Here is a 27,935-nt window from a genome sequence, read left to right as displayed (position 1 = left end):
GGACGTCTACGTTACAACATCTAATGAAGTAACTGTTAAAATAAATGAAAACAAAAAAAACAACAAATGAACCTCTGTGAGTATCAAAATTCTTGTATTCATATTATAAATCGATGTAATATCTGTCTCTGATTTGACAAATATTTAAATTTTGTAGCATAGATCGCGGTCCTCTCGCGCGTGCAATTTGCATGATTCGTAAGCACCGCATGTCTACTAGTAGAATTTCCGACATGTAACAATCTACGATGAACGCACGATCATGCTAGATAATCATGCCCATCATGGAGAGGTGGAAGCCGCCGACCAGCGCGGGGTGAGCGACGCTTGCGCTGAAACGCTCCCCTACATAAGTATCGCGGGCTAGCCGTCGCGACAGTATCGTGGATCGCGTTATCTGGCAGTAGCGGACCGGTGCATGTCCTAGGATACCTCAACAAGGTCTCCGAGTAACCAAGGCAGTCTTCATCTTCGTGGACTAGTTAAACGTGAGTTTGTTCAGCAATACTGTCTGCCACGCAATCGATGTTCTGTAAGAAGCACTGCTTTGTAAAATTTGTTTGTCTGAAAATTTGTTTGAATGGGCGAACAAGTTTTGATTGATCTTATTTAACCCTCAGCGTATCATCCTAGCATTTGCTACTCGATTTTAATTTTTGAATTTCTAATTGAGCAATTTTAACTATTTGTAAAGATTGATATTTTACGATTCCTATTCTGTTTTAGAGATTTTCTACAACGAAGAGAAAAATTATTCATTTTCTTCTAATAAAATAGATTAATCCTTTAATTTCCTACGATGTTATATCGAGGGTTAAAATTTTATTTAAAGTTGATTTTGTTTTTAAAAAATCTAACGACATGAGAAGTGTAATTGCAAATATCGTTTAGCCGAGAGATATTTGAAGGATGAATTAGCGAATTCTCGATAGGAACTGAAGTCTTTTTTTTTATATAGTGTAAAATATCAAAGATAAAAATTGTTGCGTTGTTCCATCGTTTTATAAGAACGTCTTGTTCTATATTAAACTTCAAAGTACTCGCAACAAATTATTCGGTGATATAACTGAATTTCAGTTATAACAACTGAAACTTTTGTTCTTTAGAAATCAACTGAAAATTTGGTTGCAAGACAAGAGAAATTCCGTTAGAAAGTTTCTGTTGTTTCAAAAATATATTCGGTCACTTGAACCGAAGGAGAGAGAACATTAATGTTGTCAATAATACGCACAAGTTTCATTCTTCATACAGCTAAACGAAGCATCCCTATAATTGAAGGGGGAAAACATTTGCGCGATCGAGTTCAATATTATATCATTGACAGCGTCATTTAATTTTTCCAAACGAATTTTTTTGGTTGCGGTAATTGAGATTTCGTTTCTCTTTACATATACGATAACGAATTCCATGCTTTCTGTGAGAGTAGCCGAATATTCTGCTGCAGTAACTATATTTTCGAGACCGAAAATTCGAGTTCCTTCGATTGAAAGCAGTTGTTGATGCGAATGGCTCTTCGGTTTGTGAAGCAGAATTTTCTGTTATTTTATGTAACCGAACTTTATTTAACAGAAAATTTCTAGTTATCACTACAGAATATTTTTCTGCATGCAAAATTCCATTTGTGTTACATGTTGCGAGAAACGCGGGTTAGCGTCTATCACAATATGTTGTGCAATGTTATTCAGTTTGTGATATGTGGTTCACCATACAATTATCTTCTCACAATACATATTACGAATCAAATCTCTTAAAGAAAAGTTAGGATTAATTGAATCAATGAGAGAAATATAACATTAAAATACTAGGACATTTTTGATAAAAAATAATAGTTATGAACACATTATATCATTAGTAAGAGAATATTTATGACGCAACAGGACATTGCTAAGAAAATTGAAATATATTTTCCGATATATTGCAAATATATGAATACTTATCTGCCTTCGGAGCGCTTTACATAATTATATACTGTTGCAAATTGCATTATTTTCTCACTATTATCTCAGCTCTGCTTTTCCGCTTATTTAAAATGATTCACCATCGATCATTTAACAGATCGACGCAGTTTCGAAATCAGTTACTTACGTCCCAATTTGTCGAGCACGAAACGAAATTATTAAGTTTAATCGCGGAAGAAGCACAAACCTCAGGCAGCGAAGGATTAACTCAAGGAATTACTTGAACGAGAATGTTTAACGAGAGAGGTTCGACGATTTCGTTCGCGATATAAAATTGGATCGTTCGTTATCGCGATTATCGCGTAAATTCGCTGTTTGACAAGGTGCATTTTCGTAATGAGCGGAGAACTCCTGCCGTTCATATGGTCAATGTCAAGGCGGTCGAGCCACGGCTGCATTTAATTATGTTCGATGTACTCATATATATATTTCCCGCAATCAGCACCAACAAGTTCGCCGCGAAAATAATTACATGGCCTTGGATGCGGTGCTATTACGAAATACCGCGCATAGTCGTGGGAGTAAACACACTCTCGTAATTGCATCTCTTCTTTTATTTTTTATCGAATCGTCATTTATTACTCGTTAACGCAAATGGATTCTTTCCGCGCTTGAGAAGTATCCCAACATGTAATTCGAAACTCGTGTTGGGATATTATTTCTCAAAAGTAATTCCGTTCGTGAGAAACTCGCTGCTTTGTTCTACTCTTCCTGTCCCTCGTTTTTCTTAGCCTGACAAAAAGCTCAACGAGAACGACGCTCGATGCGTACGATTTTTTAGTGCATCAACAAGTTGTCGAATAACGTGGATCCTTATTTGAGCTTTCAACGAACGTTATTATGTCACAGTGCACTCATTGTTCGTAATGATACTCTTGGTATTCTTTGGATTATTCTTTCGATGTGTCACCATGCATTAATTGCCGCGTTGCGCACACGCGCGTTTTCGCGTTCGGAATTGGACACGCTTATGTCACAGAATAAGCTACCTCTCCAAGTCGCCGACTTTCTGCAGAATTTTCGCCGTTCCTAATGCCTTTGTTCGTTTGCACGAGGAAAAACGTAGAAATACAACAAGACAGCATCCTCGCGACGACCGTGCAAAGGCAATCCACTCATTCGACGAAATTCTCGAGGCAGAATTCACCCCTCTTTCACTCGGCGAATTTTTTAAAATTAGAATATCAAAAGCCGTACACGTGTCTACCGGTGATCAAACCAACAGGATAATTTCATATCACGGATCATATTAAAAATTGCAATTTCACTCGTCCGCAAACAAGACGCGCGTGTCTTTCTTTTCTACTGCGAAATCGCCGACTTTTAAACCGCAATGTTAATTTTCGTAAGCTGTCTTATCATTTCGTGCGCAATACGCGGCGCGCAAGGTGATCTTTTGTAACGTGCCGTAAGTAAATGAACTACCTGCCGCCGACACTGACCCACATCGCGAGAATAGAAAAATGTCGAATCTCGTAAAAGCTTTATGCACCGAATACAGTCGTCGCCGCGGGCTTCTGCCGTGCGCGTGTTTGCGCTGTTCGAGCGTCGCGCTCGAGCGAGTAATTATAATTGTTCTCTCTTCCTCTTTGTTTATTTATTTTACTTTTCCTTTTTTTGGACTCGCCGGGTTTGTAATCGTGCGCGAGAATGCACGAACGTCGAGTGTAATCGTAAAATTGCGCCGTCGCGTGCTTTGCGACGACTTGAAGACTCTCGATATCGCAACTCCAAACACGAGTTCGTTAAAAGCGGTGGAGGAGATGCGCGCGCGTCCTCCCATGGTTTGTTTTTTTTTTCTTTTTCTTGCAAAAGTCCCTCGCAGTTCGCAACGGCCGTCACTATCGCGATGCAACAATACGCGCGCGTCTCGAGTGTTTACCGCGGTAGATTGCCGACAATTTTTAATTTACGACATGAAACGCAGTATGTTACACATTTGCATTACTAACGTTCCAAATGCACTCGTGCAACACAATATCCGTCCTCTTTGTCTAATGCCGCCCGCGACGATACGTTTCTGTCCTTCTTCTTGGACCTTTTTGTCCCGTCGCAATCTATCTGCATGTACGTGCGTTCACTCGTGGTTTCCTCGTGACAGCTTCGGCCGTGCCTGTTACGTTCTAATTGATTAGTTTCGAATCTATCTGGCTTTAGCGGAAAATACATTGTGTCCGATGAATACGCGAGCGATATTTTTCCGCGCGATATGGAAAGTAACGCACGCGCGTAGTTTGTCCACCGTGTAAAATAATATATCTCCCGAGGTAATCGATCATTAATGGCGACATGCTTTCGTAAACAAACGAGCCGGACTGGTTCTTCGCTCTTGACTCTAAGGTGCAAGCCTCTCTTGTTCCGCTCGAGCGCGATCGAGTGGCAACGTGCTATACATTAGTTAACGATCGTAAAGTTCGCGTAACATGCGAAATAATTGGGACATATAATGAGATAGAATGCGAGAGATCGTTATGGTATTTATTTACGATATAATAACGAAAAGTCAAAGTTGAAATGATATTGCAGCGGTATACAGTAGCAGTAATATACGTACACGTTGACATATTAATTAATTCGGATAGCCGATGCGATAAACGGCCGTGCTAGGCTTCATTAGGTCCGGTAGGGGGTCGATAAATGAAATGTAATTCATTACAATTGGTCGATCGCGCACGTACCGTGCCTCACATGCGAATCGACGTCCGTCTCGCATAAAGATCTTAACGCTCCGAATGATTGATCACGTCCGACGAGACTATACTCGCAATTATTATCGCGATCGCCGTCGCGTATATATATATATATATATATATGCATGTGTGTGGCTCGAAAAGGAGACAAAGGTTATGAAAAAAAAAACTAATTATTCACGACGGAAATATCGACCGCGTTGGAAGACACTTGTCGATCGCAGGCGGAGATCTTAAGCGGAACGGCGCGAGGAGAACTTTTCGCGTCACCCGGTTCCCGAGATTTCTCTCGCGTGAAGAGAGGCTGAGGAATGCCAGCTCTTCAGTAACCAAGGAAAACTCAGACCGCGGAGAATACTGAACTCGGTTTCGATCCATTTCGTGCACGTGACACACTGAACTGCACAGTCAGTAGGTCAAGGTAGCGCGCGCGAGGTACGCGAGGTGGAGGCTCGTGTCGACACGATGTGTACGAGCAGGCGGCGTGACACGAAACATCGGCATAAATTTATCGATAAAGGGCTATTCGCGGATAAGCCGCGAAAGGGGCGAGACCATGATATCCGCCAGTGGTTTCTCGAGTGGTGGGTGAAGGTGGGTGCTGCGTGACTCGAAGAGTAGGCATTACTCGAATTGGATCGAAGAGTGGAGAGTCAAATCGAACTCGTCCCTCGATGCATGTCCGTTCACCAAAACGATTCGCGCGAAATACCCCGACGAGGTGATCTCGCAGGAGGCCGGCAGCTATCTGGATAGCTAATTCTATCTGGACTCACGCCAAAAGCACGTCCAAGTGTAACCTCGAATTTTTCGATCAGCTGCGAATTCGCGTGGTAACGGCCTCGCGGCGTTTTCGCCGCTTTTTCGTGCCGCTCGAAGACCTCGTGCTGCTCTCTCTCTCTCTCTCTCTCTCTCTCTCTCTCTCTCTCTCTCTCTCTCTCTCTGTCTCTCTCTCTCTCTCTGAGTCTCTCTCTCTCTCTCTCTCTCTCTCTCTCTCTCTCTCTCTCGTTCTTTTGCTCTCTTTCTCGGCTTCTCTTTTTTTCCCTCGGTCCTCTTCTGCCGTACACATGACACACTGAACCCGCGGGGGCTCGACGCTGTGGGTCAACGCGTCGTCTACGCGATCACATGTATTTGTTTTCGCGTGTCACCATGGCGATGTAACGTCAGTCACAATCGATTGCCGACGTTCCCTACCACATCAGGGATTGTATGTATCACGCGTGCGATGCAGGACGCGTGTCGTATACGTAATAATCGCCTGCCACGTGACGCGCGTCTCACACACCCGAAATGTACGGCCGGGGAAATAGCGCACGCTCACGCGATTGTGTGTAGCACACCGACCTTACACCTGCCCGCCTAGATTTGCCTAATGAGAAACTAATGACCTGCCGAGCGAGGTTCGCCGAATTCGGGGTTAGAAGCCGTAGCCTTTGTGAAGTTGAGCGCGATAGATCTATCGAGAGAGGCACCCTTTATATTGACATTGCGTCGCGGACTTGCGAAAAATCGTTTCGAGATACGTCCGAGGCCGAATCCGGGCTGAAGGCCTGCAAATCCGAAAGAACGCGATCGAGATTCTGCTATGTTGGTGAACAGTAAACCCAGGGATCGGTAGATGGAGGATTCATGGTAAATCACGGAGTTTACGGTTTACTCTGTGAGAGATCACGGATCTTCATCGTACCGAGACGGAGACCTCGTGAACCTAAGAATTCACGAGTCGAAGGGATGAGCAGAAAAGATGCATTGTCCCGCAAGGAATGTAGAGGAACTGAAAAAGTGAGACAATTTCCTGAAAAATACAAATATCCGAAATAATCTCCCGAAATTATTGGAGTATAGCAAGTGTTCCCAAATGGCCAGAAATTAATACATCTATGTGTACTAATCTCGAGATAATACTGTTAAATCTCTTCGGGACGATTGGCATACTTCGGAAAATTTTGCGATATTATTTCAGCATTTGAATCTCGATATTAATAATTTTCAGGAAATCGTGTCAGTTTTCGAATTTCGAAATTTAGATTTCTCAGGATAATGTATGTTGATCTAATAGAAAATCTTTCCAATTTCCGGCTGTACGAAATATCGATTGTGTCGAAAGTATCTTTTGATTTTGTCGAAATCGCGATACGTACCTTGAGAAAATCTACGAGGTAAAAATAATAAAAATAGTGCAAATAATAACGTAGTAAAGATAGTAGAGATAGTAAGACAACGATGATTAGGAGGACTTAAAAGAACTAAGAAGTTGCGATCGCTTCTTGGAAATCTTTACGTGAAATCCAAACCGATTTTTACAATAGCGATGAAGACCAATAATACACGTTTTTGTCAGCAAAACTCGCCAAGATAAACGGCTTTGTGCCTATCAAATTCTCCGCACGTGTATTTCCAAAAGTAACCTCGAATGACAAATTTGTTTGCCGAGTAATTCGTCAAAAAGTGAGTAATTCACGAGTCTTTAACCCAGGATTAGCGTGTTGGGTTATTATATTAGCGAGCAAGACGACAACGGAACGGATTAGCGGACCACTTAGCGGGCGTTAATTCGCTGCTAAACTTCGTCCAAACCGTCGCGTTTTCCACGCAAGAAATTCACGTTGTCCTTCGTGTCGCATGTGTCGGTCTCCCATGTGTCCGCTCCACTGCGTAACATCTTCCCGAAGTAATGAGATACACGCGGAGGTAATTAAAAATCCGCGAGAACAAACGGAAATATCCATGAAAAAATAATTCATTTAAAGCACGTACGAAACAACTGAGATTTCACAGTTCGCCCTTCTTCATCTATTCTTATCCTCGAACCGAACGACTGAACCGAAATTTTACCCACGAGGCGTGATTGCAAATACCTTGCGAAATAAGGGTAAACTGCCGAGCGATACGGCTCGTGAGAGTACACACGATGGACTTACGTGGTGTATAATGCGAACGCGTGCTCAGCTCGGTAGTGGGGGTGTGGAAGTATAAAAGAGGGTAGACCCGCGTTCTCCTCCCTCGTCCAGTGGATGACGCGTCTCTTCATTGCCGTCGTAGTCGTCGTCGTAGCGTGCGTCGTGCTCGCATAGATCCGCATTCAGTACATCTGTCACTCACACGCGACACTATTTTTGCGAGTGTCTCTTGTACATCATCGTCGTGGTCGCCGGCATCTTATTGCACCGGCTTATTGCATCGCCGCTAACCGCATCCATCAGCGCGCCCGTCAGTACCTCCGCTCGCTGCTTAAGCGTCACCCTCGCGAATGAACAACTCCGTTCACCAGCGGCGACAAAGAAAGTCGACGTAGCCAAGGTATTTCCTTTATCTTAGATTCGCATTACATTATTGACTCGCTGCGTCGGAAAGAATATTGTAGGTGAATCAAAGGGATAGAATGGAAGTGAGACGAAGGATTGTTAGAGCGGGCTGGACGGAAGAAAAATTCGAGCTTCGTCTCGAAGCGAGTCAATGCTGTCATGACAAATATTGCTCCATCTAAGCACGGACGTGTGATGGAAATTATAACCTGAAACGTGTATCCACTCTGTTCATATCTTTTCACGCCGTTTTGCATAATAATTCTTTTACTCGGAAAAATTATTCTCGTGGATGACATAAATGCAGCTGTCTGAACAAATAACAGAGAGGCGAACTTTATTTTATTCGTACGACTCATTACTTTTTCTTTTAATCCTTGACGCATAATATCCTGTTACGAGTTTTTATAGTGACGTCAATTATGTTACATATACGGATCGGAATAATTGCCATATTTCATCATACACTACTAGCGTTACCACAATTTGCAATTGTATGTATATGTCTGAATACATATATACGGTGTATAATTGTTAAATTACGCACGCCGAGCGGTGTACATAATAATTTGAAAAACACTTGAAACGACATTGTTACCGGCTTATTTCCGTAAAAAAAGACAAAGGGAAATCCCAATGAGTCGAAGTTGAATCGTTAAATTGTCTAACGACTAATATACTTTGAGGATAATTCTTTGAATTGTCCGATGCCGCGGCTCTCTGCCGGGATTTATCCTTGGGACTTCAGGAAGCTCGAGTACAAACAACCTCGCAATCTAGTTGTAATCGCAGGATGTCGTATAAGGATATACGCGCGACTGAAACGCCGCTTCTAAAGGAATCCGGATTCCATGATTCAAACACTCTGAAGTCGAGAAGCCTGGCTTATGTGGCATCCAGGATCTAAAAGTTGCCGATATAAAGGACGTACAACTGAGGAATACTAAAATATAAGATGAATTTAGAACACGCGGAAGCTTGAATATAAGGATTCTACGGTACAAAGGATTCGACATAAAGATGATACATAAAGATGATACAAAAATCTAGAATTTAAAATCCAAGGAAGCCGTAACGCTCGCAAAAATGTCCGAATTCGCTCAAAGCTCAGGCTTTGAAGTGCGTGGGATGTACGACTTTATGAAAATTTAAGGACGCGAGAAGACTGCAGCAGAGGTGTCATTCATTCCGCGAGACGAGATTAGTGGGAGATGAAAAGCGGCGAGTTAACAATAAATAAACGCGCATAACTCCGGAAAGTTAAGTCGGCGAGCATTTATACAAGTGCGGCAGTCTTATAGCGAATTCAGTTGTTTGCACTAGTGCGCACTGAGTGCCTATTAAAGCTCGTTCGTTGTTCACCCTTATATTTCAAATCGTGTTAAATACATCTTTAAATATTTTCTCGCCAGTAAAACGGTCTATATGGCATCCATTCCGGATCATTTTGTTGGCCAAAAAATATTTAAAGGTGTATTTAACACGATTTTAAATATAAGGATGAACAATGAACGAGCCTCAATAGGCGTTCAGTGCAAGCAGTGCAAGCAGTGCGCACTAATGCAAGCAACCAAATTCGCTGTTAGATTTCTTACAAGAGAACGTGTCTAACAATAAGAATCACGTCTGGCAATGTGACTCTACGTTGCCCAAGCGTATTTGAGCTTCTATCATTAGCTTCCGTCATATCGACTAAGATCGTAAAATGAGAAGCAGCTAATGTAATGCACCGGCTGCATTTCGCAAACGCAAACGCATCCATGATGCTATAACTCTCTCGCAACTTAATCTTTATAAATATAAAATATAAAATATAAAATATTACATTAGATATTAAATTTGCTCACACGCATACATATACGTAGAAATTCCATTCGATTGGTCAATCGGTCAAAAACTCACAATATTTTAAAAATCAACATATGAAACAAATGACAAACGATATAAGTAAGACGAATATACGAGTTGTAATAGAATGAATAACAATGTAAATATTTTATTACACAAAATATTATACAAATGTTACATTACACAAAAACTACGAGTATATATTTAGGTAGGTTGATATATTCATTGATCGCGATAGGTGACATTTTTTCCCAACCATACTATTGGCACACACACACACACACACACATATATTATTCTTGTAGATCACGTGTACTTGGCAAGGATACGCGTGTTACTATCCGTCATGCAGCTTAATTAGTACATCGTGAAATACAGAGGCACTTGTCTATATATTTCTTGTATACATAATTGATAACACGTTTTTCGTCGGCGAGTAAAGTGAGTCGCATCGCTCATTACGCCTGCGATCATATCGGTTTGAATTCCTGAATTCCTGGTTCTCGGAGAGAAACATAAACGAAAATTGCAAAAGCCGTTTGATATGTGTGTTTCGGATATAAATTTCCAACTGTGGCTCTCAATAGTATGTCATTGTCGTTTGATCTTTGAGATCGTATTGTCTCTATGTAAATTATACTTATATGCTAATTAACAATTCTAGATCTTAAAGCAATTCATCGCATGTACAAAGATAAAAAGTAGATGCTCTCTCATTTTTGAATTTTGAGGAAACAATTATTTATTCCCGATGAAATTATTTATATAAATGATATTCTCCTTGGCTCAATAATATCATTTTGCGTCAGTTTATTATTTTTACGCTAATGAAAAGAGGAAATGGCATCCTTGGCAGTGAGGGTCGTGTTCGCAGAGAACGCCCTTGATGATGCGCCGGAAATACTTGACACTGCGATTGTTCGCTCGACCCTGAACAGCAACAAATAGTACATTCCGGAAACTTGGCACGTTACCGGACCGTTGCACCCGCAACCGATATTTATATGACGCCGACAGACGGCGGAGCAGATTTTTCAACGGAGCGCAGTTTGCGGGGGAGTATCAGCTGTTTACAAACATTTTCAATTTTCGTAAAATGCACATATCAACAAATCTCGAAATTTGGATCTCGATCAAAGTGTCGCAAACGCACGAACATGATTTCGAATCTGTATAAATAATTTGTAAAAGATATAATGCTTGATTTTTGAGCTGCGAAATAATTTTCAAATTTTATTTATTTTTTTTTCTTTTACGTCAAGATTCTCATAATACAGTGATCCTCATAAAAGCGTGCAATTCACTTGGTTACTTCGCTAGAAATCTTTGACGCTAGAAATCTTCGACGAAGTCCAGAGAGTATCTCTAAATTCCTCAAACGCACTAGCGGCCTCCTTTCCTTTCCGGCTGACGATAATTAACGCTCTTGATTGACTTGCGTGGCTTCTTTTCAATTTGGTCCACCGGCTGCGAAGCTCAGCGTGAGACCGCTCATCTGAGGATATATCTACGAAACCTGCCGAACGAACAACCAGCGTCGGAAATTCCGAGAATCTATGGAATAGAGCATACAGGATCGTTTTTATAGCACTGAAAATGCATGTAACACATAATTCTTTATTGAAAGAAATATATTAATATATGAACAAATTGAGGCGACGTGCGACCGAGAAAAATCGCATGAAGCGAGAATGTCGCCTCGAAATAACGTACACGCATATTACCTACGATTCATCGTCGGATATTATAAATATTAAGCGTCGAACGATTGAAATGTCGATTACAACTAGGTTGCAGCTAGTCGCTATTTTTGCGATGAACATAAAATCCGCGTGTACATTTACGCTACATGTTTTTGCGAAGGAGTCTCTGCCCGCGCGCGCGAATAAATATGAACCAAGCCTGTATATCTGAATTATTTCACGGAAAATGCGCTTCATATGCGGGCGCTTTGATTTTACGTACGCTTTATTCGTAATTGTACATACAGAGTGTTCCAAAAATACATTTGACAACGAATGCTCTTTTCTGACAATTAATTTCTCAATAATTACAATATTTTTAATATCTTTTACTCCGGAATTTTGTCTTAATCCATCATATTTAAATATGCCCAATATGCTGAATGATTTCATAATTTACTAAAATCAAGATAATTCGTAGTTTTGAAAACTCCGATAAATTATTTACCAAGGGAAAATGGAATATAAATCGCACGAACTCAGTCGGTTAAAATTTATGATTATGTCAACATCTCTTTCGACCATTAACGCAAATATATCAAAAATCTATATATTGTCGATGTACATATATATGTATACTCGGTCGTATATAGTAAGTCAAAGTCGCATAGTCGTTAATAATTCAAGCAACATTGTGTATCGATTTATCATACCTGTATTACTTATTCATTCGATCTCAATCTCGATAATTAGCTACATCAACGTTAGTCCGGCGGACTAACGAGCTATCACATACCATTCTACTAATCCCCAAACAATGGAACGAGGAGGTGTTGGAACACACCCTGGTCTCACGACACCCTGTATAAGACATCGATCTCCCTGCTTGTCGTGTCGACATCGCGAAGCGCAACTCGCAAAAGCGCGATATATTTGATTTCCGCGAGCAGATATATTCGAATGAGGTTAAGTCCTTAAATGAAGGATCTATATAAGGACCATTGACGGATAGAGTATAGGTCAGTAGAACGCTCGAGCCGCCTTCGTTTGTTTGTACTTTATCGCGCGACCGTAATTCGTAACGTTGCGCGCGGGAAGAAGCAAAAATGCACGAAACACTCTGTAATCGACGTAGAGATCTGTCTTTCGAGAAATGTTACCAATAACGCGCTCATCAACGTGCACCATCTCATCCCTCGTTATCGCTGTCGTAATTTCTAGCGGTAATTTCCAGCTGGTTAGTCCAACTTTACCAGAGAAGTAACGCATTCGAGAAACAAAAAGAAAATAGATTTAGTTGAGATAACATTAACTTCTAACCAAACGAAACGACACAAATTTCTAATGACGAAATTGTTAACATTATATGTTTTCGAGTATTATTTTATACTTAAAAACTTAAAAAGCGTAGATTATTGCTTCCGCATAACTTTGTGATAACCGATAGATAACTGTCGTTTAAAACTCATTGATTATACTATCGGTTATCTATCTCTCAGCTTTGAGGAAGATCTTCAAAAAGAGCTTGAGGAGCTTCGTAAGAATCTTTTGCCTGAGTAATTTATATATTATTAAGACGGATATTAATAAATAAGATCCGAGCTAATCGATTTTTTGTGTAGAATATAAAGCAAATATTCGTCTACGGCCTTATCAGTATAGCGTATTTTATTGCGATAAAACCACTAGAGATATTCGGTTTCTGCTTGGCTTTGCTTGATTTGCATTACAGCTTATCAGTTGTACGCATTACATGTTTAGCCGTTTCAACGATCGCCGCCATTAAATTCTTGACTTTTATCGGAAGCACGATTATCAGATTAGATTCTAATCTAGACTGCTTGCAAGGAACACGACCGAGACTAATACAATCTGGTCAATTTGATTTCTGCTGATATCATTGGGAAATTATTCACCTAGACACAACATTTCGAACGCGATTGCCGAATATCGGAGATTCCGTGCGTCTGTCTGCTTCTTGAACGCTATAAAAAGAAAAAAATTGAAATGATCGTTGAAAAGCGAGATTTCCTCGTCATCGACACGCGAGGCTTATCCGCAGCTAAGTGGGCATTTATCGACGTATGACGTGCCGCTTATAAAATTATCCGATTTTACCGTGTGGAACTCGATGACTGCTCACGACAAGTACTGATTTAGGGATTCGGTAACGCATCGATATGTCGAATTATGTTTGTTCATTCTTCTCTTGGGCCACTTACAATCGCGTTCTATTGACACAAGTTCTCTTTTTTCTATGCGAGCGCGACGATGACAGAAGGCCTCAAACGGAAGTCGCGTTCGAATTGAAGTTCTATTGACATAATGATGGCGAATAATAACGTGTAAAGGGGATCGATCGCTACGTACGGTAGCAAACTGTAAGTATTTTTATCGACTAAAAGAATAAGTTCGACGTGAACGGTTGCTTTCCTCGAAGAATGAAATACTTCGCCACCTCGGTCGATTTGTGCTAATTTTTAACTTTAGTGACCTGACACATGACAAATTTGTGCTCCAAGTAGGTCACTTTTTATATTCGCCCGTTTAGATCTTGGTTAAATTTAGAAATGCTCTTTGTGAACGAGAGATCATTCTCGATATCTAAATATTCGAAATTTCTTTTGCTCAAACAATTTCTTGACATACGTGTTAACATTTGTGTATGTTTGCAAGTATGATCGACAAGCTAATATGTCACCAAGACAACACTGAATGGATGTCGTTGCCAATTGATTAAGAAATTGAACTTTGACAAGTTTCTCGGTCGGTCTTTGAACTCGACAGATGTACAATTCACCGATTGTTCATAAAATCGATTTTCCCGATTATTCGCAACTGTCACGCATCTCGTGTAAAATAAGATCTTGGATTTATCTGCGAAAGAAGGTCAATGACGATGAGGTCAATGAGATATCGTGATTCCGCAATCTATGAACGGCTAGAAACGACTATCGTCGAAAAACTATCGTTGAAATATATCGCTCTGCGAAAATTTAATACGATACGATACTTATATGTGAAATTAAGAGAACAAAATATGTTCAGGTCGTCGCATCAAAATGAAAAATTAGCTGTTGTTAAACATGCCGAAATAGATTCTCATGTTGATATGACAATTAATTCATTGTTGCACCGTAATGATACACGTCTGCCTGATAATATAACAATTAACGACGTATTGTTTATGGAAACAAGTGATTTCTTCTGAGCAACGTGTACGAACGTCAACAACATGAATTCACAGTGATTAATAATCGCATTGACGTAATAAATGTTTTAACAATTGACGGATAGCGGCGCTGCATCTCCTCTACTGACGTTCGTCACTTACATTCGGAAAGCCGATAACCCGCTCTGGTCTCGTAATTATCAATATGAAATGTAACTTTAATCTTCGAGCAGAGGAAATAAAATATGTGATGAGATATATTAATAAACTAGTGACAACTTTCAACAGTTGCAACAAATTAGTACGATATAATGAAAACCTAGTTTAAAAAAAAAGTCTTTATCGAACGTTGAGTACTTGCAAAGTTGTTAATTAATTCGGGAAACTTTTTTCACCAGCAACCGTGTAACCATGTTTTTAATTAGCAACCATATCATGATCGGGCAGATAGATACTTTATGATGCTTGATTTATTTTTAGAAAGTACAGATAACATCGTTCACTTCACACGCGTAATCTTTCAAACTGCTTAACAAACTATCAAATTCAACTTCTATTTCACGTTTAACTGAATGGCGAACGTGTACTTTGATCTAAAAGAAAAAGAACTGTCTTTAAATACAATCTTTTACATACAATAAGAAATTCGTCCTTGTTCCGATTGCCTGTGACGAACGTAAAAATCATGTGGCAAGTTCCATTCTACGAGAATACGAGACAAGAGAGAGAAGGACAGAGGAAGAGAGAGAGGCGACTACTTATCGTGCTCAAGGCCAAAAACATCGTAAGCAACGATAAGCGTAGATAGAGAAAGCCCGACATTTTATCCCACAAGGCGACAAATCAAAAATAAGAAAGAGTGGGGACCGGTTGGTTGCACATTGGCAATTATCAATGGGCCGACGGAATATTTCGAGAAGAAGAGTGTCTCGCGGGGAGTGTGACAGGACGCGAGATTTCGTCAACCTCCGGAATTTCGTAAAACGATCGCGTTTTTATCGTCAGTTATTTTTCCTCTTTCACGCGTCATCGTTATGCGAGAAATTTCCTCGCGTGCATATTATTTCTCGCACTTATTTCAACGGGCCGGTTTCTGCGGAATTTTCTAAACACCGACAAATGCCACCGCTCGTGCACGCACATGCATAAGTAACAGCTGATCCTCTTCGTAGTTGAAACAGGAGAGAAGCATTACCTCTCCTCTCTTTTTTGCACGCTAAAAATAACTAACGTTGAATTTTGAGCGAAGTCATAGTGTAGATTGTTCTTTTCTTACCTTGTTCGTCATAGAAAGTTAAGTACCATCGCCGCGACTACCTGCGTTATCAAAATTTGCACAAGTGAACGTGATATTTGGAAGTAAATTTCACATTCATCATTAATAGCGGTTTGGAACAATTTGACGGGAAGTTGTTTAATCGAAGGCACCTAATGAAACAATTATCGTATATGCAGAGGAGAATGTCATTCTATTGTTAACATAAGAGCGATTGCTCAGTTTACTGTCTCCTTCTTCTAAGTAATGATTATCTTTGAAGAAAAATCCTCTCTTGATAATAGTCTTAAAATACACTTATCACAAATTTTAAAAGAGTTCATTATCATATACGGAAGAATATATCTCTCTTTTCAAGAGTATTATAAAACTTATGTAACAATAGTAAATGAATATCGCACACACATATAAGAGAATATCATAGAAAACAAATTGAATCTTTGATTTAATATTCTTGTTTCAATTTAGTAACCTTGATTGTGAATTATTGAGTGCATTAGAATGTGCTCCGAATATTCCGAGCAAATTCGATGCTTTTTGATGAACTTCTGACATATTTGCGGATATATAAACTTATGATGTACTCGAAGCAAGTAACATTTGCCAGAATGCAACATAATTAATATCTTGCTGCGTGTATGCACGCAGGTATCGTGTTGGAATTTGAAAAAATCACATCTCTGCAAAACACAGTTTTGCAAAACAACGTTCACAGACAACAGTCTCGACTCAAGAACGCACGAAAGCACGTTTTGCATTCGTGAGCCTTGAAATTGATAATTATCTGCTGCATTTCTATTAGGTCAATCGTGAGCTAACGACGCCGCACGGACGTTCCTGTTGAAAATTCACTTTGAACTGGTCACGTACGGTGTTTATTAAATCGATTTCTTCGTATAGTCGGATCGCGCTGCAGAAGATTTTGGAATTTTTTTAAACTTGTTGATTGACTCTCTGGCCGTTTACGCAATATCGATGCGCGACACAATATCGATTCACGTAACGCGTATATACGTTTGCCAGGCGCATACAGACATACCGAGATTGTTTTCGAGCATATGTTAATCGTGCATAACGTCGCGTAAATATCGACGGGAATCGTCAGTGAACTGATTAAACGAGTCACGATCACGTGAACGCAAAGTGCATACCTGGTCGGTCGAGCTCGTTCAGATATCAATCGATCGTAAATTAATTTGTAGATACGCTCGATTGACAAGACACTCAGTCCGAGTAAACTTATCCTCAATCAATCAATTACACTATATATTTTATCATAGTTTTCAGTTTTACAACTATAAAATTAATTGTTCGTACAGTTCGTTTCAAAAGATATACAAAAGTAGTATTTTTAAATCGCAATTTTTGCCGCGTTTTTTTCATTTCCTCTTTATAATCTGAAAATGTCCTCGCACGTTCTTATTCCAAACATGATTTTCATATAAAAAAAAAAAATTGAAATTTCGAGCCTTACAGCCGCGTATTTACATGTTCACACGTGGTACAAAATAAATTCGAGTGCATCGGTCGGCTTTTCGGAAGCCATTGACCACATTTCCGTTCCTAACGCGGTTCTCACACCGATTAACTGCTTGCCCAATCGCTCTTTTGAATGCCATCCTTCTCTCTTCCCCCGCTACTCGCGTTAACATTTTTTACACGTCAATAAACGAGCATCGCACATGACACATTTTATTTCTCTTCTTTCATTTCCGCCTGTGATTGGACCAATTGGTATTCCAGTCACAAAATGTCGCGACGTTTTTTTAACTCGTCTCTCTTTCTCTCATTGTACTTTATTTATTTACTTGAAATTTCGAACGCGAACGAGCGAACGGATTTGACCTGTCTTCACCGCCAACTATTATACACGTTTTATACATTTTTCTATTTTTATCTGCAGTCTTCTCCATCGGAAACAGATACTTATCAATATTCGATTAAAATGAACATCTCTATATGATACTTTATTGTATTTATTTTGATTTATACACTCCGATGTACAGCACAAACGTGCATCGCTCATTTTCAGCAGACATCGCTTGACCTAACGATTTTATTAATTTTTACCTCTCGTGCAACCTACACCAGGAAAATGACTTAAAAATAATTATCGGTGATTTGAATATCGCAAAACGGATATTCCTGGACGAGTGATATCTAAAAGATTTCTAAAAGCGTGCACTCTCGAAATACCAATATCTGCGATACGTAAAAATTCATAATATCACAACGATCTCGAGCATCCATTCGCAACTGCAGTAATTAAGCAAGACTCGCGCAGTCCTCGTGCCTCATGAGCTGGTCTGTCAGTCTCCGAAACGAGAAGAAATCGAATTAACGCTAATGGAGAACGGACGAGCCCTCGTTGTCATCGTCGTCGTCGTAGTCGTCGTCGTCGCGCCGAATGCCTTCTCTTTCCCGGGATCAATTAACTCTGCGTTAATCCCGAAACACCACTCTCGCGAACACCCGACGAGGGATGCGGGGGAGATCGTAACAACGAAACAACAGGCGAGTTGAAAACAATGCGCCGAGGCGAAGCGCGAAAACGAGAATCAAGTTGTGGATTTTGCTCTTCACGAATCATACAGTATTTCTCCTTTCCTCTCTCTCTCTCTTTCTCTCTCTCACTCTTCCTCTCTCGGTGAGAGGATGACAGAGACGAAATAAAAAACGTCCGTAAAGAAAAAAAGAAAAAAAAAGAGGAGAACGGACGAGCCTCCACAAAACTTGTTGACTCGTTCGCCGCTCACGTTCTGCCTTCTACATTTAAATCGACCGGCCTCGCATTAAATCTTGGCCGCCGCTACGTATTCGGCACGTGGCGTAATCAGCACGTCGCTGGTCAGGTGGACTGCCAGCAGGTGGGGTCGCCGAGTGGTTTGTTTACCGCGGTATCGTCGCGGACGGAGCGATTGCTGAGCAGAGGAGAGAGAGGCGATGAGAGGAGAAAAGAGACAAGACGAGACGTGCTGGTCTCTGTCGGGCCTCCTGAGGCACCGATCGCAATTGGAGAGGGGCGCCCATATAAATGGTACCACTCTCTCTCCACGTCGTCCAGTCCTCAGGGTGCGTTGCTCCCTCGAGCTCTCTTTCACTTTGCGTCGTTACGCTTTTCTGCTTTCTTCTCCGAGAAGAGGCTGCTCTTTCTCTCGAGAGAGACGCGCGAAAGACTGACTGACAGACCGACCGTGTTCGTTCTTTTCGCGAACGCACGTCCACCGAAACTCCGTCACGATGAGCACCAACATCCTCGTCAGGATCTGCGGACCCAGGGTCCTGCGCGCCGCCTTCGCCGAGCAGAATTCATGGATCACCGTTGGCAGGTGTCTAAGGTTGGTAGGATTAAGTAGGATCGAGAAGGTCGAGCAGATTGATCGGATCTTATACGGATACTTCGTTTTTCAATGCTGAGGTTTCCTCGTCCTGCTTTTGTCTCATAACTATGCGTCTCGCCTAGTTGGACGTGTATCGTCTAAAGAAACACGAAGGAAAGTCCGTCTGGCTGGCTTATTAGCTAATTTAAACGTTAATGACGAATTATAATTTATGAAGAATAGAAAAAAAAGGTCGATTGTAAAAACAAAAGTGTCTCATTCGAAAATTTGAATGCTTTCTTTTGAATATCCGTAAGGATTTTATTGTACGATTAAAATTGTAGACATGGTCGACATTCTGGAAGATTAAAATAGGAGCTCTTCCTCGAGCTATATCTTTAATCAAACGTCCGATAACAATATTCATATGGACACAATAGCGGTAAATGCCAAAGTTCTAGCCCGATCCATTTGATCGAATTGGTCTAGAGAGTCTAGAGATGAATTATGAGACGCCCTGTACTTTAAAAGGACACCTGTTATCCGAAGATTTTAACGGATCCTCTGTTAGTTTAAGCGATTTTTATTGGTTGTTATTCTTCTCGCGCAAGATTCCTCTCGACATTCCTCGAATACCACTTAGAATGGGAAGGCTTCTTTAACTCCTTTGTTTGAAAATCATTATTTTGAAGCCGGGATTTTTCACGTAGATAACAGAAAGTACTCGTTGAGCTGTGTATCTTGGTCGAGAGCTCGGTTGATGTTTCGAGTTTGCTTCTGTTGCATTCTTTCCTTGTTTGAATACGCGCGGAATTATCATTCGTAAATCACTGCTACTCGCATCAAAGGGGAAACGCTGAAAACAGTGGTAAATCAGAATTATTTGAAGATGATAAAGCACGCGGCCGAGAGTAGATTTCCGGACTTAAGATGACACACGCATACACACACACACACACACGTACGCTGCATGCGCAATTGTAAATTTACTTGGAACGAAAACATTACAAGACAAGTAGAGAGCGGTAAAGGTTGACAACACATTGTATTTAATAGCGGCGGTATCGATACCGTTGCAGCGCGTTATTCAAGCGCGATTACGCCGCGCTGTTCAGCTGGGAGTTATAGTAATCGGCGGCTCTCGGTGAGATTAATGATTACGCGGTTAATAGTATGTGGTCCAAGTTAGGGTCGTCAGCAGACGCGCTGAACCTCTCTCCCCGTTACAAAGCGAGTTGTTGTTGATGAAGACCACTCGCAGCATGAAAAGATGGGATGCCCGTTATACATACAAAGAACCCGCGTGAAAGAGTTACTTCGCTCCGACCGGGCTAGTAATCCCAGCGAAATTAAAATCTAAATTGTTGTCGTACACAAAATGCAAAACAATGCAGCGAGGTGAATGAGACGGGAAGCGACGAGAGTCGCTAACGGGGATCGACTTGCCCGAGAATGGGAAAGCAATTAATACGTTGTTAATTAAAAACTCGAAATGCGTACAACGACTACATACGCGTTCAAGCGAACAATTTGTACAGTAGCGGTAATTTAATAGGTTGTAAAAAATGATTTACAATAATATCGTGATATATACACGCATACTTTCGTTCGTGAGAGAAAGAGAATTTTTCGGACTTTCTTCCTACAAAAGCACGTGTGGTAAAAGAGGCAGTGGTTTCCAACGAGTCTCACTCGCTTGTATAATGTTCTAAATATAATTTTGATTTGAAATATATGTAGAGCTTTGAGGAAGTCGCACCGAGGTTACGCACACGCGCGTTCAAATTATTTATAATTTTGTCGGCAACATTGTGCTTATCACGATGTCGCGATAAGGCGTTGCTGTTTACGCGACGATCCGGCATAAATTAATCGATACCCGGCATTTAAGTGCGACTGTGTCGCCGATGGACTCCATCGTCGGGATGCATATTCCAGCCGTTCATTAAAGCAGAAATCATACGATTCGACGATTATCGTTGTACACTTGTGAATCCGGAATAAACCTCGCGCTGATATTTAAATGTCAAGTTGAGACGAATGGAGTCATGTGCTTGCGTCGGCGACGGGCCGCATTGAATTTCAAATAAATTAACCGCGTTCCGCGCTCGACGCGCGAGTTTGTTTATGCTGTGTAATTCTCATTTTTTTCTTACGCAACTGACTGATCATGGTGTAAGGACCACTCTGGTATCTCTCGTCTCTTCTCGTCTCTTCTTCCTCTTCCTCTCTCTTCCTCTTAAAAGTATCATCTCGACATGCAAAATATCGATAAGAGGGAGAAGAAGCGGTGAGGAAAAATCCGGATACCCGACAACGGATCAAAGATCATTCAGTGCAGATAATTAAGCAGATAAAAGCGCAGGGAATTCCTTGTGTTTACTTGGCGGTATATCGAGAAGTATCGATAATGTCCCGACGAGAGCTTGCGATCGTAGCAATTAACGCGAACGGCTATCGGAAAATAACACGAACGACTATCGAAAATCGATTACGATGAGTCGGCGACGACGAGCGCATGACCGCGAATACACATGTGCACGCAGAGAGAGAGAGAGAGAGAGAGAGGGAGGGAGCGCTAATGATTCGCCGAATTCGCCGGGAAAAGCATTCTCGCGATCTCGCGACCGCGATAGCAACAGCAAACGGTGATAACGTGCCGAGTGAAACGGACGCGTGCTCGTAACAAACTCCATCCGACAAATTAATAATCCTCCTGAGAAAAATAGAACGTGTCGTATCTCGCGATACTTCACGAGCAAGCCGGCTGACCGTCGGAAAATACCGCGATAATCGAACCGAACGGTTTGATAAGCAAACACGTCGGTTGATGTTTTATCGTCATATATTTTTTGCTTTCTCGTCCAACGAGACACGCGCCTCTTTGTTCGCAATGGTGGATAATATTTTTGTCTTTTCTCGGCTTCCCGAGCGGAGAAGAGCGCGATCAGGAGAGTTTTGCTGCTGATGCATGAGTCGTTGGCGTTTTAAATATAGGAGGTCAAGGATAGCGTCGCCCAAAGCGGACTTCTGCGCTTTCTTTCCCCTCATTATGTATTTCGCTGCGTTTTTCTGGGGAGTTTTTTTTTCTTTCTTCGAGCCCCATCCGCTCGTTCCAGATGCTTTCTCGAGACGGCGATTAACCTGTCGCGGAAACCGGTAAATTATACGTTTAATCCCGGCTGACCTTATTGCGCGAGATCATTAATGCGCGCCGCGTGCGAAACGTGAGGCACGCATGAAAATTTCGTCGCAAAGTCACTCATGAGACGCGGCCGTAATTCCTGTCCATCTTCCTCAGGAATTAGCGGACGAAAATGCTGTCGATTGGTCGCTATATGACGAATTTTGCGTGAGAGAATTTGCGACAACAAATTTTATCCCACGAAATTATCGTGGAATATCTCAATAAAGCTTTCTTCGATATCTCCTTATCAAGAAAGCGGAGGAGCGAAGAAATTGATCCAAGTTGATCCTTCAAATCGTCATACAGATTGATCGACGAAGAGAAGTCTTCATGGTCATTACGGAATGACATTTTCACTTAATTTGTAAATTCAACTGAGAATGGCATAACGTCACAATTCGACAAAGTAGAGCTTTCTTTGTACTCTCGTCTTTGTACTTGTGGAAATTTAACGGGTTGGGGCGTTTCGAGCGTGACGACGCAAGCTTCTGTCGTCTCAGCGTTCCTTTTCGCAGAAGACGCACGATCGAGTCACGTGATAATTTGAATAAAGACACACGTATGTACATGCAGTCATCCACATACCACAGTTTTTCACGACGAAAGAAAAGACGCGAGTGCACACGCGTGAAGTAGTTAAATTGCATATATAACTGTTTATCACTCTGTGATGATCTCATTTTCGACGATATCACCGTGCGGCCCGCACGTGGCGCGTCCAGATACACAAGCGTGACGCATGGGCGCTCACGTGCGTTTCGACGCACGGCACTCGCACGGCAAAACAACAGACGCAGATCGGGCAAAGGTCGCGAACCCCCCGTCATCGCGAACGCACCCGCGCTATATCCACGCGCGACTTGTGCAGGAAGTGCATTAACCTCCGCACTTATTTTCATCCTTCGGCCTTTGTTCTCTGCACTACGCATTGCATTACAAGCGAAAACTGGAGTATCCGGGTGCGAGAGCACGGAAAGAAAACTCGTCATCCGCCGAGAGAAACGACGATCCGGCGGCGCAATTTATTCCTGGCTATCGCGAGATAGAGTGGATTTTGATATGACGATCTGTCAAATTCCGCCGAGCTCTGTGGACCGTCTTTTTTCCCGTCCCAATGGAATTACGATAATATCATCGTTTAATTCATCGATCAATCATCATCGTCAAACGTAACGTACGTCGGCACACTGTCGGCAAAATCAAATTCTCTGATAGAACGTTGTTTTATGTAATCGTTGTCGTAATAATTTATCACATAAAATTGCGGAGGAGTGATGGAAAAAAATCCGACTTTGATTCGACTCGGGAAATCTTTTTCGATTTCTGCGGGAGCTACTGCGGCGAATCGCACATTGAGGAAGGGGATCAGTCGATGCCGGCCCGACGATAAATATTAATCCGCGGCCGGCTGACACGCGAAAAAGTGCACTGGCCGGTTCAGTTATTGCAGTCGGACCTTCGATTGGCCGCGATTATCTCGGAATTGCTATACAAGTAGATCAATGCTCACCAAGCGTAATTGTCTTCTCGGTTCACCGGTCACGACAAAAGTCGCTCCTCGATCGCTTCATGAGCGCAGAGGTCAATTCTCTTCGATGCACTTTCCGATTTTTGTCTTGTCGCACAAGTCTTAAGTAGCCCGTTAACAAGATGTTCCGGACAAACAACACAATACTGCACGAGGAGCGAGGTGAAGTTAGATAAAAGATATCGCCGATTTCTAGGAACACCACTTGCAAAGACGCCGACGCTTGGTCGAAGGAAGTTATCGCGATCACGCTTCTATCGCAAAGTTCGTGGACGTCAGCGTGATGCTAATTATGTAATTTCGAAGTGATTCGAGCGAAATATCTTTTTGACGTACACACCCGACTGACTAATCATCGGACCGATATCGGCGACTCGGTATCGGCTCTCTCTAAATCGAAGGCCAAAGGGCTCCGTATAATTCCGTGCCAGACGCGTGCGACCGGCCAAAGCAGCAGTCGGAGATATGACCATAACTAACTTCGAAAATAAAATTCATTGAGATATCTCCGATGCTCGATGAGAATAATTAGTAGCGGAACTTCCCCGGAATAAACGTAGAATGTCGGTGTATCTCTTCGAGATAAATTTGCATGAAGGCTCTTGTATATTCAATCACTGCACGGGAAGAGGAATCTCAATTTGCGCAACTGCAGAGATACCAGACGAAACTTCGGTGTCAAGAAACGATATCTCTGTTACCATGACCGAAATCATTCACCTGAAATCGCTCAGCTGTATGGACGCTCGGTTGAGATTAATAATTGAGAACAAACGACTGAGTAGAAATTTCAGGGATCTTTTTGTTACTACGATTGAATTTTCCGTCTGATCTATTTCGCTCAAGCGACGGAAAACGCAGTTACATTAACGAAATTGTTTTCTCAGTATATAAGAGTATTGCAGCTGTAAGAAATTGGAAAATTAAGAGAATTAGATAAATCTCAATTAATCTTAGAAAGTCTCTTAATTATAAAAATTGACGGACACAATCGGCAAATCAATCATTAAAATTGATCAACCTTCGCACACGTGACGATTACGCATAATTTAACCAGCTAATAAAATTATTCAATAATTAATCAATGTATAATCGATCGAAGCGGAGCAACCGATTGAAACAATCGTTAAATACAATCGCTATTATACCGTATGTTAATTTTGATTATCTCTCATTCAGCCGAAATTCCAATCGATTAGTGCTCAACGCTGTTTGCAAGCGATAAGTCCATGGGTTTGATTCTCGACCCGTCAATTTGAAGCTGCCGTTATATATTTTCTCCCCGACTCTTACACAACGATTAAGAAGAGCCATACAGATTGATCCAGTGTTCTAATGTGCCGATACACACACATTTTTTATTTATACTTCCGAATTAATTCATTCTCGCTGAGGGTCTAATTTCAGTCGTTAGTGCGGCTTTGACGTCACCCTTCAGACAACTCCAAATCGGTCAGGAGATAAAATAAGGCAACGCATTCCGAATTCTGGGTTATCCTGTAGAATGTCTTCGTCGTGAAGACATTAAAACGGCGTTACAAAGACAGATAGTCACGGAAAAATGGGACGACTGGGCTAATCGATTGCGGCAATAATAGAACGTTATCTGTCGAAAACAGTCGCCGCGAAACGCTGTACACTTTATCGGTACAAATCGAAGATAGCGTATTCCAACATGGCACGTCACGAAGCCATGCATTCGATCGCGATTAACGATTATATTACATAATTGTCGTGGCGGAGACACTGCACAGAACGAAGTATATTCAGCCTTGCCGAGGCGAAAGTTGAAAGTTGCCGAAAACTTTTCCGCTCGATCGTCTCCCTCTCTCGCGGCGACTTTATACGGCATCGTTTAACCCATCGGCTAACTCATCGACATAAGCGTGTGCGGTGAATAAGCGTGTTGTGATATTAACATGCCGACCGGTAAAATTCCGCAAATTGAGCAGAATGAATCTAGATACACGTATGTTTTTTAATTTCAACTATATGATTTTTAAAACAGCCTATTAATTAACAGGCTTTCAGCTGACGAAATATCAATAGCGCCTCGCGATTGCTCGCAATTATGCTTTTCGGTTGAGTCCAATTTTCTAATGAAACAATAAATCACTCTGTATTAGGAGGTGAGGTGAAAAGAAGTCAGGTTTCTATATTTGCTGAAATCTCTCCGTCAAAGAGATACTATAAGATAACGTGTGAAAAATATAACAGATAAGATAGCAGATAATATAAAAATATTAACGACAGTTGCTCGACAAACGCGCTCGATGAAAGCTCTCCCTACCAACGAAGGCGATTAAAACGTCTATTGTATTTCTTTCAATCGCACAACGACATTTCATTTTGCAATACAAAAACTCTCACCATATCGGCGGAAAATCTATTTTCCGTAGGGGGAAAGCCCCTCTCTCTCTCTCTCTCTCTCTTTCCCTCTCTCTCTCTCTCCCTCTCTCTCTCTCTCTCTCTCTCTCTCTCTTTCTCTCTCTCTCTCTCTCTCTCTCTCTCTCTCTTTCTCTTACACGGAACGGTCGTAATTTTAGATTTTCAAAGAACGTGTCATGTCGCGAGAGTCCGCCAACAAGTCCCGAAGCTGGTCGTTCGCGAATGTGCCGAGTTCGAGTTTCTCTCGACGAGCTTTTCAGCGCGATCCCGAGGAAAATCTCTTTCGCCGGCGCCAATGGCCATGCCAACGCTCCAGCACGCGGAGCTCGCGTGCTCCGCGCGTGAAGCCTCGTGTGGGCGCACCTATCTTTCCACGGCACCACCACAATGAAAGCTCTTGTGTTCTCCGTGTGTGCCGCACGTTGCATCGTGGATGCGGCACGCCGCCGATCGAGGACGAGAGCCGCGACCGCAGCTGCGGTTGCAGCGGTGACGATGATGGCGATGGCTGACTCTCGAGTTTTTTTCTCATCATCGTCCCGGCAGAAAAATCATCTCGGACGATGACCAATAGTCATTTTTCTCTCTTCCCATTGCAGCACCACAATGTCGCGCACCATGCTGAAGGACTCGCCGAATGCAGCGTTAGACAAAACCCTGCTGAAAAAGTACCTTGACCTTCCTCAGCCGGACAATGCGATACAAGCGAAGTACATCTGGATCGACGGTACCGGCGAAGGATTACGTTGCAAGACCAGGACCTTGGACTTCGTACCGAAACATCCTTCCGGTGAGCGGGGACGACGTGTGCGCGTCGTGTGATTTTTAATTCCTAAATCCGTGTCTCTCCGACAAAATTTCGGCTGAGGATCGCATGAACAATTTGACAAGAAGTCTCTCTAACGAGTCTTTAGAGGTTTGCGTTGATTGCGAATTAACTCGCAGTCTCGCCAGATTAACAGGCAATAATACCTAATGAAATGTCATCGTAGTATTTTATCTTCCCGCCGTAAAACTTTATCTTTCATCACGTCGGAATGATACGTCATTCGCCGAGGCGAGATTTTTATTGAAATTTATATTCCGCATTTTCACTCGAGCGATAAGAGCGTTTGCTTTCGATTGCAATTTCCCTCAGGGAATGTCTCGCGTTCCCGCAGGGCGAGCCTTAATTTATGCGCATCGCTAATAAAGTGCGGTGATGAAACAAATGTTCAGACGCCTATCGGCCGCCACGTACTAGTTGCGAAAAGTTGTTTATCTCGACGCTCGCGTCAATGAAATAATATTATCTAATCTCGCAATACGCTAAGCAGAAGATGGAAGCCTTGCGGGAGCAGTGAACTCCGTTTGTAGTCAACAACTTGGGTAATTGGGAATAAATTTCTCGCGGCGCTGTTCCGAAATATGACGCAAATATCCATCGCCCCAGTACGTGATGGCATTATCCGTTCGCCGGCGATACGTGTGTTGGAAATTGGATCGGCGCTCACGGATCGCCTGTGTTCTAATTGCGCTTAATATTCATCCTTCCATTAACTCCCTCATGCATCCTTCCTGAGAGGATATGGCGAAAAA

General features: G+C 41.9%; 1 protein-coding gene and 1 long non-coding RNA gene across 3 annotated transcripts in view; one reads left to right on the top strand and one right to left on the bottom strand.

The window, feature by feature from the left end:
• Positions 1-292: 292 nt before the first annotated feature.
• The window catches only part of Gs2 (glutamine synthetase 2), a 31,102-nt gene continuing 3,459 nt past the window's right edge, over positions 293-27,935 (top strand). The window contains exons 1-2 of one of the 2 annotated variants that reach the window (XM_011147220.3): positions 293-488; positions 26,957-27,147. In XM_011147220.3, coding sequence (XP_011145522.1) covers positions 26,964-27,147 — 184 coding nt within the window. In that variant the 5' untranslated portion in view covers positions 293-488; positions 26,957-26,963. Of the gene's footprint in view, positions 489-19,002; positions 19,273-26,956; positions 27,148-27,935 lie in introns of those variants that run through there. The other variant, XM_011147218.3, reaches the window with a different exon arrangement.
• On the bottom strand, positions 498-7,866 carry LOC105186781 (uncharacterized). The gene is made up of 2 exons (XR_850037.2): positions 7,573-7,866; positions 498-530 (listed from the first exon to the last, which is right to left on the bottom strand). It is a non-coding gene; the product is annotated as an uncharacterized LOC105186781 (long non-coding RNA).

This window comes from Harpegnathos saltator, unplaced genomic scaffold (genome assembly GCF_003227715.2).
Source record: "Harpegnathos saltator strain DR-91 unplaced genomic scaffold, Hsal_v8.6 scaffold534, whole genome shotgun sequence".
NCBI classification, from domain to species: domain Eukaryota; kingdom Metazoa; phylum Arthropoda; class Insecta; order Hymenoptera; family Formicidae; genus Harpegnathos; species Harpegnathos saltator.
The sequence above is the reverse complement of the archived record's forward strand: the minus strand, read 5'-3'. Positions and strand labels throughout refer to the sequence as shown.